The sequence below is a fragment of the Antennarius striatus genome, chromosome 5, assembly GCF_040054535.1.
Source record: "Antennarius striatus isolate MH-2024 chromosome 5, ASM4005453v1, whole genome shotgun sequence".
NCBI classification, from domain to species: domain Eukaryota; kingdom Metazoa; phylum Chordata; class Actinopteri; order Lophiiformes; family Antennariidae; genus Antennarius; species Antennarius striatus.
The window spans coordinates 20,966,602-20,982,271 of record NC_090780.1 but is presented as its reverse complement, the minus strand read 5'-3'; the positions used below and the strand labels follow the sequence as shown (position 1 = coordinate 20,982,271).

Genomic DNA, 15,670 nt, shown 5'->3' with positions numbered 1-15,670 from the left:
ACACACACGCACACACTATCGCCATAACAACCATCATCTGCTTTCAGCCCCCCTGTACAGATAGCATCATATTTGCTGCCCCCCCCCCCATCTTCTTCAGGGGTCGGCACTTGGACAGATAAGTGTCTGGACTCCATTCGGTGGACATCCTGCGCTTAATGTCTTCCTGTGGAAGATAAAGAGATGCATGCCCCCTCCTGTAGAACCGAGAGATAAGAGATGATGTCCTCAGATATTGCTGGAATCATTGCTTTATGGCTGGGGGGGGGGGGGGGGCGATAAACCACGGGGTCTTGCGTCTTTGTCCTTCGCGGTGATTGCGCAAATAAATACGCTGAATTGTTGTTTGATTTGTGACCTCTAAACTTCATCCGATGGCTTCGCCCCCCCCCCCCATACAATATGAGTTGATGCTGAATTACACTGATGTACATAACCACTTGTATGTTCTCACTGACTGATCTTTGACAATAACCATAATTACTTCTGCTGCCACTGGAGAAAATCAAGACGCGTCTTCATGCCGCACTGTTAACATCTGCTCGGTAATGGATTCATTTGTGCTCAGCAAAGCGGCGTAGAATATAAAAAAAACACAATGTAGAGACAGCCATATGCTCTATACGGAAAGGAGGCCATAAATATAGATTTTAATGACAGATCTCAGACGCTTTATGGCCTAGTTTAGTGCATGGATTGGCCCTTCAGAGTGGAACGCCCCCCCCTGAAATAGATGGAAACTTCATGCGGGAATGGAACTGAAATAACTACAGCAGACAGACATGGCCGTTGTGCTGAACTCAATTAGATGACATTAGAAAAAAAAAAGCAACCCAGCAGATGCCACAGAAAACCTAAACGAAGCTCCTTGATCCGCGCCTGTGGAGCTGCGCGCCGATCATCCATCTCATCCATCTCCTTGATGATGAAGCCATGCTGGATCACTCAGCGGCTAAATGTGCGTGATAAAGGTCAGCGCCGCCGCCAAATAATGCTTCAATGCTCCCAGTAATACCTCAGCCGAGCATACTGTGACTACTCTGCACATGAATGCATCAATTGGTTAAAAAACAAACAAACCCCAAAACATCCAGAGAGCCACCGCTGCTGATGCGCTCCTCGGTGGCAACCGGAGACGCACCGCGCACATCCTCTGGAACTTGTGTTTCCAGACCTCTCGAAGCACTGCCAGTAATTAACAGTCTGGAAAGAGTCAGACGATGAGTATGCGCATCAATATTTCACAAACTGTGATGACTGATATATAACACAATGTATTTTGCCGTGGCAACACTTCGAACATCCTAAAAAAACCCGACCACACCCAGACATAATGGACACTATGCTTTAAAAAATTTTTTTTTAAAATACAAATTAGGTCAACCAGCACTTACAAGACTAACATCCTGTGGAAAGTCCAGGTGCTGCCAGCTTCTGAGCTCAGGTGACTTTGTTCACAGGTTTGGTACAGCTCTGTCTCACGACACGCACAGACAGGGCAGGCTACAATTTCAACACACATTGTGTTATGTTGTAATCCAAGCAGGCCGTAGCGGCCTCAACACCTTGGTCCGAGCGTCCTCAGAGCACTCCCTCCGCTCGGCTTTGCGCGCGTCCCACCTGAGGATGAAGACGCACAACATCAGGACCCTCTGCCTCATCCTCTCCATCGTGGGCTACCTGCTCCTTGGAGCCGCGATCTTCGACGCGCTGGAGTCGGATAGAGAGGCTTTGAATAAGAAAGCGCTGGAACAGCAGCTGAACACGCTGATGGAGAAGTACGGCTTCACCGACGACGACTACAGAGAGGTGGAGAGGGTGGTCATCCAGTCCGAGCCGCACCGCGCGGGGAAGCAGTGGAAGTTTGCCGGTTCTTTTTATTTCGCCATCACCGTGATCACCACGATCGGTTAAGTACGGTTTGTCCATACCCGATTCTCATCTTAAAACACATTTTGAAAATTATTTCCACCCGGTGATTGTGGTTTTAAGCGCTCTTTAAAGTTGGAGCTCTCCAGCTGGAGGAGCGGGTTTTGGAGTCGGCACGAATTTGCGGTTGTTATTTCACATTTCCCCAGATGATAACGGCCTTTAAACTCCCCAAAAATAAATCCAATGTTTTACTTTGTGAAGTAAAATATATTCTATATCAAATATGTACAATTTGTAAACCAAATTGTACACATTTGATACACAGGAGTTTAGTAGCTGCTTCCAAAAATTACTATTATTACTGTACTTCAGTCACCGCTGCTTCACAGTTTGAATTTTCTTTTTTTCTTAAATGGAGTGGGAATGATAGTAAGAAGCCTCTTGCAAGGTTGTGGTACTGACTTTATGTAGACACACAGATCAACTAGACTTTAGCAATCTTCTCAAACATACCTAGATAGACTCCATTCTTGAATGTTAGGTTGATCAATCATCCATTATTGTTGGTATTGTTATTCCATATTTTAGACCTAATGTTTTTACAGTATAACACATTTTTGAAGGATCAGACCAGTTGCTCTCTTGTGGACGTTAAACAGCTGCACACTATATGACCTGTGATGTGCTGCGACTTTGCAGGCTACGGCCACGCTTCTCCACGCACCGATGCTGGCAAGACCTTCTGCATGTTTTATGCCGTCTTGGGTATTCCTCTGACGCTGGTCATGTTCCAGAGCCTGGGTGAGAGGATCAACACTTGTGTCCGCTACTTCCTGCGCCGAGCCAAGCAGGGCATGGGCTTACGGACCACAGAGGTGTCCATGGGAAACATGGTCCTGGTGGGCCTCTTGTCGTGCACGAGCACCCTGTGTATCGGAGCTGCAGCCTTCTCCCACTTTGAGGACTGGACTTTCTTCAATGCCTATTACTACTCCTTCATCTCGCTCACCACCATCGGATTTGGGGATTTTGTAGCCCTACAGAAAAAAGATGATCTCCAGAGGCGATCGCCATATGTGGCCTTCAGCTTCATGTACATTTTGGTCGGTTTGACCGTCATTGGGGCTTTTATTAACCTTGTGGTCCTCAGGTTTCTCACTCTGAGCACTGAGGAGCAGTCCAAAGATATGCCGGGGGAGAGGGTGGTGACGGAGGGGGAAGCTGAAGATGGACACAGCAGCCTGTGCAACCTGAGTCTCCCTATAGAGGGAGGCTCCAGCCGGTTAAATCTCCTGCCTTCTCCAACCGAGGAGCGCAGGCTTGTTTTATCAGAGCAGCTCTCTGAACCTGATATTAAAAAATTCAGCAGACTCAGGTCCATGTTCTCCTGCATCTGCTGCGGCCCGGACATTTACGATGGTCCGCCTGCGTCACGCTGTGATGAGGCTGGAGGCCACAGCAACCCTGTCTTTTACAACTCCATCTCCTACAGGGTGGACCAGGCTCTGTGCAGCACATCACAGGACTCCCCCTGCAGAACAGCTCTCTGTCAGAGACAGAACAATTCTTACACCAGGAGGAAGTCAGTATAACTCTGCATATTTATATTTATAATAAATATTTACTATTGAAGAATGATGGAAGTTAATAAATAATATGCTGTATCAGAACCAGCCTAAAATTCTGGGGCACAAAGCAGAACTTGATTAGATACAATGCAAGACTGGTGCCTGTGAAAGGTGTGGTTGTCTATATTCATATTTTTGCTGTCAATCCTGCTGCTGTTTCACCTCCTGTGACTTTCAGACATTCCTAGTCACTGTCTCTGGGTAGGAATGTGCAATATGGAAACCTGGAAGGAGGCATTTAAATCACTACGAGTGGTGTTTTCTCATACAGTCAAAGCTGTGATTCCTGGACTTCATTGTCTGTGATGAATGAGTTCGTCAACAAAGACTGGAAAATGAGCAGCTGCACAATTGTAACAAATTAGAAATGTCTCCAAAAGATGTGTAGACATGCTGTTAAACCACATGTTTCTGTAATTCTAATGTATTTTTAATAAGAAATGAGGAAAGTTAGCCATTATTCACACTTTTTAAATGTTTGACAAATGGAATGTTTTGTTTGTGTGACATTAAAGTGGAATTTCACTATTTTTTACTTACTTACAAAATCCAAATGCAATCGTCCAGTGTAGAAAAGCCTGAGGACACGATCAGGCGACAGTCTCAGAGGTGTCTTGATGTGGACTTGAGACTTAAATAATTTACAGGAAACCTACGTTACTAACTTAGGGTGGAAAGACGTGGTTGAAGAAAAGTTCTGCTTTCGGTTGCATTAATTGTTGGTCGTATTGTTTTTTGGCATATACCTAATGGAATAAAACCAGGATATATCTGAATCCACTGATTACATTGCTAATATTATTCTTTTAATCTTTGTTTTAAAATTCTCTAGTTGATCATCTTTTTTGTCATAATTCTGTTATTATATTATTTTCTTTCACTTACACCTTACGTCTGATGTTGTACTTGAACAATATAAATAAAAGAGTTGAGAAATGACACAATAGCTCTAGAGCTGTACTGGAACTGATCATTATAATAATAATAATAATAATAATGATAATAATAATAATAACAATAATAATAATAATAATAATAATAATAATAATAATTATTATTATTATTATTAAGCGCATCCAGTTTTATCGGTACTGTAATTTCCACGTGTGTCCCACTTCTTCCCACTAGAGGGCAGCATTAGTCCAAATAAAAGTCACAATTGTACTGCCTGAAAATGAATAGTAATGTTTTTGCAGGATTTTGTTGTGTTTAAATTTTTTCGTATCCTGCGTGCCATCAGTGTATGCTGTTGGACTGCATGCTGCATTAGCATGAGTTACATCTTCAAGCAGTGTTGATTCGATCAGCAAGTCATCTGTCAGATACCAGAAAGCAGAGGTCTGAGCACAGAGCTTAATTTCTGTTTGGCATAAACATCTTTTTTTTTTTTTTAGTGATGAAAGAAACTGTCTAAATTGCAAAATTACCTCGTTAATATTTCAGATGATGCTTCATTTTATTCTGTTGTGATTCCACGGATGTCTGCTCATATCCGCTCTCCCTCTCTGAGCTTAAAATTATTGATCTCCTCAGACCACTGATGTCAATCCACACATCAGACGAGACCAGTTGAATAGTAACAGTGTAAACAGGATATAATTAAATGGAAATGCAGTTTTATTTTGACCGTATATCACAGGAGTATCCTCATGCAACTTTTTGACAGGCATTTTTGACGGGTCAGGAATGGTCAATCCATCCATAAGTTTTGTAAATAGGAGACAAGACAGTTCATGGACGTCATTTTCATATAATGACTGTTATTACAAGATATAACATGCAGGTGGCGCTGCTATTCTTTCTAAAACACAGCACTTCACCAGCGTTCACTGTGCATATACTGAAGGATGTTGACTCATGTCCACATCTGTTCACTTTCCTCAAAATGTATTTCATTGCGTTTGTTCCTCTTGGGTTCATGATCAACTTGCTGAGCTTGCTGAACATAACAATCAGCTCTGGTGATGACAAAATAACAACAAGTCCACACAACTTGTAATTCTAGAACAACACAGATACACCAGTGATTTAGTTAATTGCAGAAACAACCACAGCCTTCAGTTCACCTCGGTACTCATTGATGGCAGTGTTGAAGTCCATCATGAAAGCAATGCACACATACTAATCCCCTGCTTTAGGCCTATTAAAGTCACTATGGGCTGAAAGAGCGGGTGAATAATTGATTATATTGTTAGATGTTTCTTTTTGTGAACAGACCCTGTTAAGTCATTACTGTCCTGTGTTGAAGGGTGTTCCACATGCAGACACACTGGTGAGGCAGATACAGTCAGAAATGAGCTGCCAGTTCAAGCAGAGTGCAGCTCTTGTATTTCTGAAGGGTGAAAAGCTTTAATATGGCAGGAGGTTCATAATGGAATCAGCATGTAAATAAAGTATTTATGAGCGTACAAATAAACCAAACCAATGCTGTTTGGCATGTTTTGATTATGCAGAAATATGTTTGCCTGTGTACACATACACGGCCTTTCAGCAGGAGCTCAGGGAGTTATTTTCTTGGACGTGCATCAGAATGCGAATGCACATCCTCTGTAGCTGGCGGTGGCCTCAATGAAAGATGAAGGAACTGAGAAGTATGTGTCATATTTATTCTGATTGATTAAACAAGTAGAAATTAGGTTTTCAGTTGGAGAGCATTGAGAAAATAGAATTTAATAGAAGTTCATTGGTGGGGTAATAGCTCATTAGTTTTAATTTCCAGCCAATTTGCTACTCCTGTTGAACAGTTTGAAAAGGCTGTTTTTGCTCACTGGTTGTCTTCTCCAATCAGACTGTGTATGACATGCTGTTTCCTTCTGACATTTTGTGTCAGAGCAATCACACGGCTTCACTAATTGTAATTTTAAGTGTCACAAAGTAGAGTTTGAATAACTCCTTAATCAGTGGGACTAGACCTCTGCAATGATGAAATCTAATTCTGATGTTAGTCATCATAAACCAGCAGTTCCTTAAAATCAGTAGTCGAAATTATTTACCTCAGTGATTATATCTCTAAGCCTTGGTGATCACATTAGTGAGGTTTTAATCATTGATTTGATTGGTCAAATAAAATACTGTCAAAAGACAGGAATTAAAAGACTATTTAAAGACATTTGCATTTGCAAAAAAGCAAAGACTAGCTTAGAAGTGGCAAAACTAGTTGGCTGGTTGGTGCGCCACTTTGGATCAGACTGACAAGCCTCCATAACTGGTACATTGATCATTGTGGAGTTTTATTCAGATGTTCATGGTCCCCAGAAGATAAACCTGTAACCCGGGTCTGATCCCATAACTCAACTTTTTTAAATATTATATTAAATGTACATTTGATTGATGATTGGTGAAATTATTGATATTTAGGGATCCTGCTTTTGACACCAAATCATTCTCTGCCTCAGGTGGACTTTGAGTTTTATGTTCATGCTGGCAGCACAGTGCAGGAGCGGTATTGCTGCCTCATAACAAGACTATCATGGGTTCAAATCCATCTGGATATCGATATTAGCATTTAGCTCAAACACCTTTACCCAGACACTAGAAGGTGCTGCAGAAGCATTACATGAAACATCATAAAACCCTAATACTGCAGCATAAGAGCGCAGTAGCCTTTGATGCAAATCCTTCCCAGTCCGTTGTCTGAGGCGGTGAATGTAAAATTATCAAGGGCGTTACTCATTTCCTCTCCAGTTATGCAATTCAACACGATAACGGAGGTGAAGTTTATTCCCTTTGAACTGCATATCTGCAAACATGAAATGAGACTTTATCAATGCCAGATTTTTTGTGTGAAAGTGTCTTCATTAGCTCTGAGAGACTCCTGGTGAGAGGACAGGTTGTCGAGCAAAGCCCAAAACCAGTTGTGAAATTTGTTTTACACGTGCATCTCATCATAGTATAGAACCACACAGTCACAGGCACTGAGAATAAAAATTGCATCCTTCTGCGGTGATGAAATCAGTCTTTTATTCTTCATTTCTTGTAGCCAGTGTCGGTGTCATTCCGGTCACTATCATGTTGTCGTCCAGCAGCACTTCATTTTTCTCATTAGCGCTGAATATTATGTGCAAAAATGAATTATTCTTCACTAAGTAAGATGGTTCAGATGTTGCTTTTAGGACACAATTTGAATGAGCGAGATAAGGCCAGAGACAAAAATGCAACACAATGGCCTTTAGTCGAGTTGGATGACAAATATGTCCTTTTTTAAATTTATTTTTAGATGTTACTGCTCAAGGAAAAGAAGAAAAGAGGACTCTCATAAAGAAAAGTTCCCAGTGGAGATATGAAACCCGACTTATTCACGGTTCCTCAGCTCTGAACTGTAAAAGATTGACAGCAGAGTGATTTGCCACATCTGTTAATCTTCCTTAATGAGCAGGCAGTCAGATCTTTGCTACGACCCCTGCACTAAATAATTCACATTACTGCACTTAAGTTTTATTCTATCTCCATCTATTTTTTTTTCTCCCTGTCAACTGTCAGGAGCCCCGAATCACTGCTAATGTAGTGTGAGGTGCTGCTGTATTTCTTTTCACATAGTGCAACGCTCATTAGGACGAGCCTTTTGGGAGCGAGAAGAAAGAGAAGCAATGGGGGAAAGGGAACGTCTTTTTTAGCCATTTAAGCCATTGTTCACATGGTAACACAAAATTGGTGCAGTTTCACTGTCATAGATTTTCCAGCTCTTCTATAAAGACTCTCTAAAGTCTCACAACCAATTAAAGTCATAATCTATTTCTATGAAACATTTCATTGTCCACCATAAAGCAAGAATACAGCCTCTGGTGTGTGGGTTAGCGATCACTACAGCACCAACTGAGAGAGTGGACCGCAGGTGAACTGGAACGTTTGAACAATCGCAGGCGTTTATCGCTCTGCCATCTCCCCCTGTCAGCATTTATGGTTGTTTTTTTTTTTTTTCCCATTCACAGAAACAGTAATTTTAATATTCACTTGACTATCTCTTCGCTGGTCTACTGAGCAGGAAGCAGACGTTTCCATCAGCAGAGCCGCGCCTGGCATTCATCATCAAAGGTCTGCCCAGGAAACAGACAGCTTTATGCTCATCTACATCTGCTTGGTATGCCAACCGGGTGAACATTCACATCATCCTACCCACACTGTTATTTCCGATTAGCATATAATGCATCAATTACTTCACTTTTACCCGAAAGAAAAGCTGCCGCAAGTTTCGTTTCCAAGGCAACTATGATGGGTGCTGGTAGCGAGACTAAATTAGACGGCTGGTGGAAGTTAAATTCTGCTGGCAAGGACCAAATATGGGGCAATGATTGTTGTCCATCACAGCTGACTGTAACATATGGGAAGCGTTTGGAGATTACACTGATGACTGAGAGGTTTAACACAACACACACAAACGTACACACACATACACATATAGTATTTTCCGCACTGTAAGGTGCCCCTAAAAGCCTTTAATTCCCTCAATTTCTTATAATCCAAAGTGCCTTATATATGAAAAAAGTTTTAAAATAGACCATTGAAGATGAGTTCTCAGATACTTTTTATAATCCAGTGTGCTTTATAATCCTGTGCACTTTATAAACCAGTGTGCCTTATGTATGAATTTTTTTTATAGTGTGGAAAATCCTGTAATTCTTTGCCCATGAAGTCAATCCAGTATGTCTGTTCTCTGTACAGTAACCGTGCTTCTAACTATCTGGTATTGAAAATGTTCACACGCTGAACTCACACTTCAAACTGTTTCTACTTGTATATACGGCAACATCTAACACACCTGTTTCATTTTTATCACTGCGATCGCTGGTGTGATTTGTAGGTGTTTCACTCGTCATTGATGACAGCTGTCTTTACATCAGATCTACCAAACCGTGCAGTTTTATTCTTAGTTTTTGTTCTTGACGTCAGAGTGGCAGCTCAGGTTGGACAGTCTTTTTGACTCTTGACAGTCGTATTATGAGATGGGTTGATGGTTGATTCTTCTAGTTCCTCCTCTGTTTTTTGCGCACCATCATTTTACTCATCAATGCCTTCAAAGAGTCACAAATTTCATCGTCCATCATTTTCACCGGGGTCATCGGCCACCACCACCACCACCACCACCAGTATCTGGATTCCAACGTGGGATATTTATCTCGATGCTGCACAGAACAGATGTTCTTTGATCTCCATCTCCCTGATGAGTTTCTGACAGTAATTATCACATTTCATTAGATGTAATAAACACTATTATTTACTTGAGCCATGGGAAGATACTCTCCAGACTGAATTATTATCATGAGACTATCTAAAAGAGTCCCAGTTCAATGAGCGTCAAAGTGGTGATAAGTGAGCAGCAGTGATGTATGCCAAATGAAGGTAAGAACTGACTCAATATGAAGAAAGAAGAAAGCAGCATGAGGGAATTTCAGCATTAAACAGCCTACATTTAATTTACTACAAATTCATTGCAATAAAGGTCCTCCATTTATCTGTTATTTCAAAGCAGTAGAATTAGGAAATGTTGCATTTCACCAGCTGTAACTTCGCACAACTCCCACAGCTAAACGTGAGAGAGATGAAACAACCAAACAAAGAGGTTATCCAGACAGGAGATGCCTCAATCCATTTTTACAACATGTTTTAAGTGGGAAGAAGTAGAATTTAAATGAGACCGTCAGAACTATATATAAATTCCGCAGCTGTAGCTGAAAAGACTCACTTTTAGCAGATAAATGATGTGTTATCGTCTTCTTTGAGTTTCTTCCCGTGCCTCCATCGCCTTTGATGAGTTGTGCCGTCTCTAAGGAACATTAAAACTTCTGTACGTAAAAATAATTCAAGTACCTGTAGGTCTCATAATCAGATGAGATGATTGCCATTGGCATTTATGGAATCCTGCATGTTACCTGATTTCTTGACCTTTCCTCTCACATTATGCATTCTTGTTTGATTAAGAGTGATAATCAGGTGGAAGCAGGTGTATTTCGTACCTGAAAACACAAAATACGTAATGATAGATTTAATGGACAAGGAAGCACTTAAGACACCGGTTGCCGTGGCTACACAGAGTTACTCGGAGCTTCAAGGCTGTAGCATCTTCTTTCGGTATCTAAGCACAGATTTTACATTTTTAATTTGAGGATTAATATCAGTTAGAGATATTTCTTCTGAGGTTGCCAATTTATGGGAAATTGTTTCTTAACCACCCAGTCAGTGAAAAAGTTGGTTAGGATTTAAAATAAGGTTTTTAATCCTCAGAAAGTAGAACTGTTAGCTCACCTCGCCCCTGTTGGCTGGATTTAATCTCAGGATCGTCACAGTTAGAGTCTTGTCTAACAATGTTTGGACATACAAGCAAAGCACAATGTAAATGAACCTACACAGTAGTAAAAAAGTAGCTGCTGAATTTAGTTTACCTGACATGTCCTTCAAGGTGAAACATATATCGCAGGTTCATTTTTGCTGCAGGGCTCTCGAGTGGGTTTATTAGCCATGTTTATTCTATACTGTATTGAAAAGGTCCTTGATAAAACAAAGTCAATATTCATCACCGCTGTGCTTCAGTTGAAATGTAAGCAATAATTCAGGATAACAAAACACACAGAAAGACAACACCGATGTGATCGATGAATAATACAACAAAAGCAGAAAGCCCAGTCGATAGATACCGGATGACAAATGAACAGCGAGTCTGCTTCCTGTTTTGCTGCATGATGCCTCAACCGTGTGACTTACATGAGCCGAGCATGCCTCACGTTTCAGCATCAATCTCGTATCTTAAGCCTCTTGTGTTTACTTCACCATAGAACCACGTCTGAATTAAAGATGGGCCAAAGACAATATCATCGCTCTTCGTCCCCAAAAGCCTTCGCCCCTCCTGTGGAGATGCTCTATCTGGTTCGCCCCTCGTTGACGAGAACACATATGAACATGCAAAAATAACCCACACCAGATTTATCTAGAAGATGCTGACTTTGTGCTTTCTTTTAACACGTGGGGTGAAGCGACAGAAGTCTCTCTCTAGAGGAGGTCACAGTGGGAGTCAAACTCATTTTCACAGAGGGCCACATCAGCATAATGGTTGTAATCGAAGGGTCAGATGTAACATAAATGTAACTACTCCTTAATGTTAAATAACTGAATTTATTACCTGTTCAAGTTATACATGTTTCAGTTACACAGAAAAAACATGTTTGTTTGTTTCTCTGTTGTTTCAGGTGATGAAACCCACAGAACTCCATCAATCAAGGATCAAACTATCCAAGTGAAAAAAAGACAAATACTATCAAACACATCAAGACATTAACTTTGTTCAAAAAGGGCTTAAGAACTGCATTGTGGGAAATGTAGTCTAGGTCAAAGCACACTTTTGACCTACTTATTTTTAGACACTCTGACCTTTTATACTCTAGCGGGCCACATAAAATGATATGGTGGGCCACATTTCGCCCCCGGGCCTTGAGTTTGACACATATGCCTTAGATTTTGGTGGTAATCTGAAGTCCCTCTTATTATAAGACCTGAAGTGAACATAGTCCTATAATAAGATGGAGAACGTAGAGTACGGTTAGCATGAGAGGGTTTGTTTAGCATTAGGGTCAGTGACTGAAGGCGCGAAGGTGTGAAGATACCAGAGGAAAACAATAAGCAAACCTTGAATGTGTTAAGAACAGCCCTCTTTAAGAGTTCCTTTTATACCCAACATGATTACAATTCAATATGCCAGTTGCTGCCAAGGTCATTAAGAAATTAAATAATTTTTGCACTTTGAAACAAAGAAGTGACAAACAAAATGCGAGCAGACCTTGGTTTTGTTTTCGCTTCTTTGTTTTGGGCCTCTTGGCTATCTGATGAAAAAGTGCAAACATTCCCTGAATCAAGGACGCTGCTGATTTGTTTGCAGAATTACGGCAATAAAAACACAACATGAAAATAATATTCACTGATTTCTTGTGAGAGAAGTGTCATCATAGCCCACGTAGAGTAACGGATGGAGCTTGATGAATTCTAACAGAAGGGTTGTGTAACTGTTTTGAGCATTTTTATCACTTACTCATAAATAACTGTCAGACTTTTATGAAACCTGCAATTAGGTTAGTAATTAGAATCTTCATATGAGTTTAAGTTAATTAAAAGTGACATCCTGGCTTTGCTGTAGGTGTTTCGCCCTTCGTAACCGTAATGTGTGAAAATGATCTGACAGCAGATGAGCAGTTTGGTGACGTCACTCCTAAGCAGCCACAAATGTCTTCATCCATACAGCTTTGCCTTAAATCCTGCTGACTGCTGCTACATCTTTAGCGCTAAAACAACCAATCGATTTGAAGAAGTGAGCTGATAACTCTAAATTGACTCTAGGCATGAGTGAGTGTGATGGATTGTTTGTCACTCTGTGTGGGATTGTGACAAACTGAAGCTAGAAGCCAAGGACAGAGAGATGCAAGGGAAGCTCAGGCTAAAAGGGGGAGAATGTTTTGTGGAAAACAGTAAGGACACACATCTACTGTGTTATTATCACACTAACACCAAAGGTGAGCTTTTAGAAACTCAACCCACTCTCAGGAAATCAGGAAGTAGTTTACCGTGAATTAATCAGTTGTTATTATCGCAGAAACATTTTGCTCATTTTACGTTCTGTGGCAGTCAAACATTTACAGTGCGTAGGAAACAAGAATATGTGTGAATAAATCCGTGAAAAGTTGCTCGGTGTGTGTGTGTGTGTGTGTGTGTGTGTGTGTGAATAAATCCCGCCTCCGGCTAACCTGGCTGAATGGAGCTGTATCCCTCGGAGAGATGATTAAACAAAAAGTTGTGAGCCAGAGGTCTGTGGGAGTTCAGCAGGATACGTGTGTGATTGTTGTGCTTAATATAAACCACACGTCCCACATACTGGCTCTCTATCTGGACTAAAATATCCTGTTTATTACCAACAGCATAGAAAATGTCAGAATGTTGGCTTTTATAATTTTTTTTTTTAATACCTGAGGAATATCACTCATTTATCCTCAGAAGCTAATGATGCATTTTTAATCTTGCTTAGATCCTGACAGATGAGTTTCCGTCATGTGTTTGTCTTTTACAGGTGCTGCAGAGACCAGAACCCTTGATCAGATGGGTTTATTTAAAGTTTTTTGCTCTTTTTTTTATCACTGATGTCCTTAAATGAAAATCACAAATGCGTCACTACTGTTTGCTACAGTATTAAAGGAAATAGAAAAATCATTTGCAATCTCACATCTTAGTATTTTGATACACCGGCTCCACATCTTATGCATCTCTTAGTAGGTCATTAGTAGGCTGCTGGAACATCTAACCGGGCTTATTTTGTGTATCGCATGACAGCATTTACTGAGATTAAGAGAAAATCTTTCTTTTGAGGCCTGGCTCCCAGATTTGAAATCCTGCTCCCACTGGATTTCATTTAAAATCAACCAACATGTGTTTTAATTTGTAAAACAGGAAAGCATTTTGTGATATCAGCTTGAAACAGGTGCTGCATAAATAACTTTTGCTCATTTACTTGTTTGTTCTGATTAAAATTAGTGGCACTTGGACAACAGTCTGCTTTTTTACGACAGTCACCCAACTACTAGACCGGTATTTCCACAGTTTCTGTTTACATCTGTTCTTTCAGATTCACACTCTTGTGGGACATAAAGGTTTGTAGAGTGTGTGCATCTTTTTTTTTTTTTGTCTTTGCAGAACAGCTGTTAAATCGTGGTCCTTAAAAGTAATTGGATATCAGTTTTGATATAATTAAATTTAAAGTTGCGGTGAAATGAAATGCAAACTGACAATTAGTGTTAAAAGAAAGCATGTTGAGCCTGTGATATAATGTGTTTACAGTCTTGAATGTTAAGACATTAATGACTTAATGTGGTTTCTTCAATTCATTAATTGTACTTTAAAGACTCATGTAGGATCGGTTGTAATGATATTTAACTAGTTATAATAAACATTAGATAGTTTGAAGCTACCGCATTTCAACAAATTGTGATGGGGCCATTATTTAGTTTAATGGCTTCATTTAAAGGTACTGGACCTTTATATGAAGCAGGCTTGTAGTAGAAACAGACATTTATTTCAATCAGCACCTAATTATTTTACTTTATTTAAATGTTGTTCATCTTCACGCTCCCTTACACTGTGATAAATTTAGTCACACACACACACACACACGCACACACACACACACGCACACACACACGCTGCTGTCATCTATGAACACTTCTGTGTTGTGACAGGTGTTAGGTGGCTGCTGTATCATATATTATATATAACTCCCACAAGAGTCAACGCCCAGCGATGCTTAAGTTGGGGTGCTTTAGTTAGCAGTCACACCTCACGTAGGATGAAGATTCAGAGCGCGTTGATTTGCGGTATTGTAAAAAGTAATCACAGTATTTTAATCAATTTTTTGACGTGAGACAGACCACACAGGTTCAGGCTACATCCTTTTTACAGACTGGCTGGTGTTTCGTCTCAGAGTTCTAGCTTTTACTGCACATCGGAATAAAGAAGACACTTTCTTCATTGAGCTTAATGGAAAAGGATGCTGAGCATCACTTATGCCCTCTGATCAAACCCTTCCTGCTCACTGGTATCAGCTGAGGGTTATGTGTGGCTCCTTTAGAGACACTCCTTTCAGCTTTTATATGAAAGATTTATATCATGTTCTAAATACAGATAATTTGAAGTGAGTTTTTTTTTTGTTTTGAGACGTGTATTATTTAGAAGAGACTCATCCTTTTTAGTGCATCGGGCCTCGTAAACTTTAAAACCCAAGCTGTCACTGCACCTCTCCGCATTTTAATATCATTGCATGAAAATGAAAGACTACAATGGTTGGTTTTGCCCTATAAATATTGTAATAAACAAGTAAAACACAGTATGAGAACAAGAAATAACTATTCAAAAGAAAACCACAAATGCTGGGACACAAAAACAAAGCATATAGTTTCGCTTTTTAAAGACATTCTAAATTAGTAGAAAACAACAAATGGCTTTTCAAGAGAGTTTTTTTTCTTGTCATTCAAATTTATTTCTACAGCTCTAACATCTACCAACATACAAGATTTAAACCAGGCTTCAGAAACTAGAGCTGTACAGCTGCTGTGGATGAACATGTCCAAGACTGTGTTAGTAGCTGGTGTCTGAGTCCACACGCATGGAGGTTCCTCCCACACAACAGGCAGAGTGAGTCAAAAATT

General features: G+C 40.4%; 1 protein-coding gene across 1 annotated transcript; it reads left to right on the top strand.

The window, feature by feature from the left end:
* The first annotated feature begins 1,626 nt into the window (after positions 1-1,626).
* LOC137595844 (potassium channel subfamily K member 15-like) lies at positions 1,627-3,464 on the top strand. The gene is made up of 3 exons (XM_068316187.1): positions 1,627-1,909; positions 2,572-3,074; positions 3,141-3,464. Exons 1-3 carry the CDS (start codon positions 1,627-1,629, stop codon positions 3,462-3,464), a joined length of 1,110 nt encoding a protein of 369 aa, XP_068172288.1.
* The last annotated feature ends 12,206 nt before the right edge of the window (positions 3,465-15,670 follow it).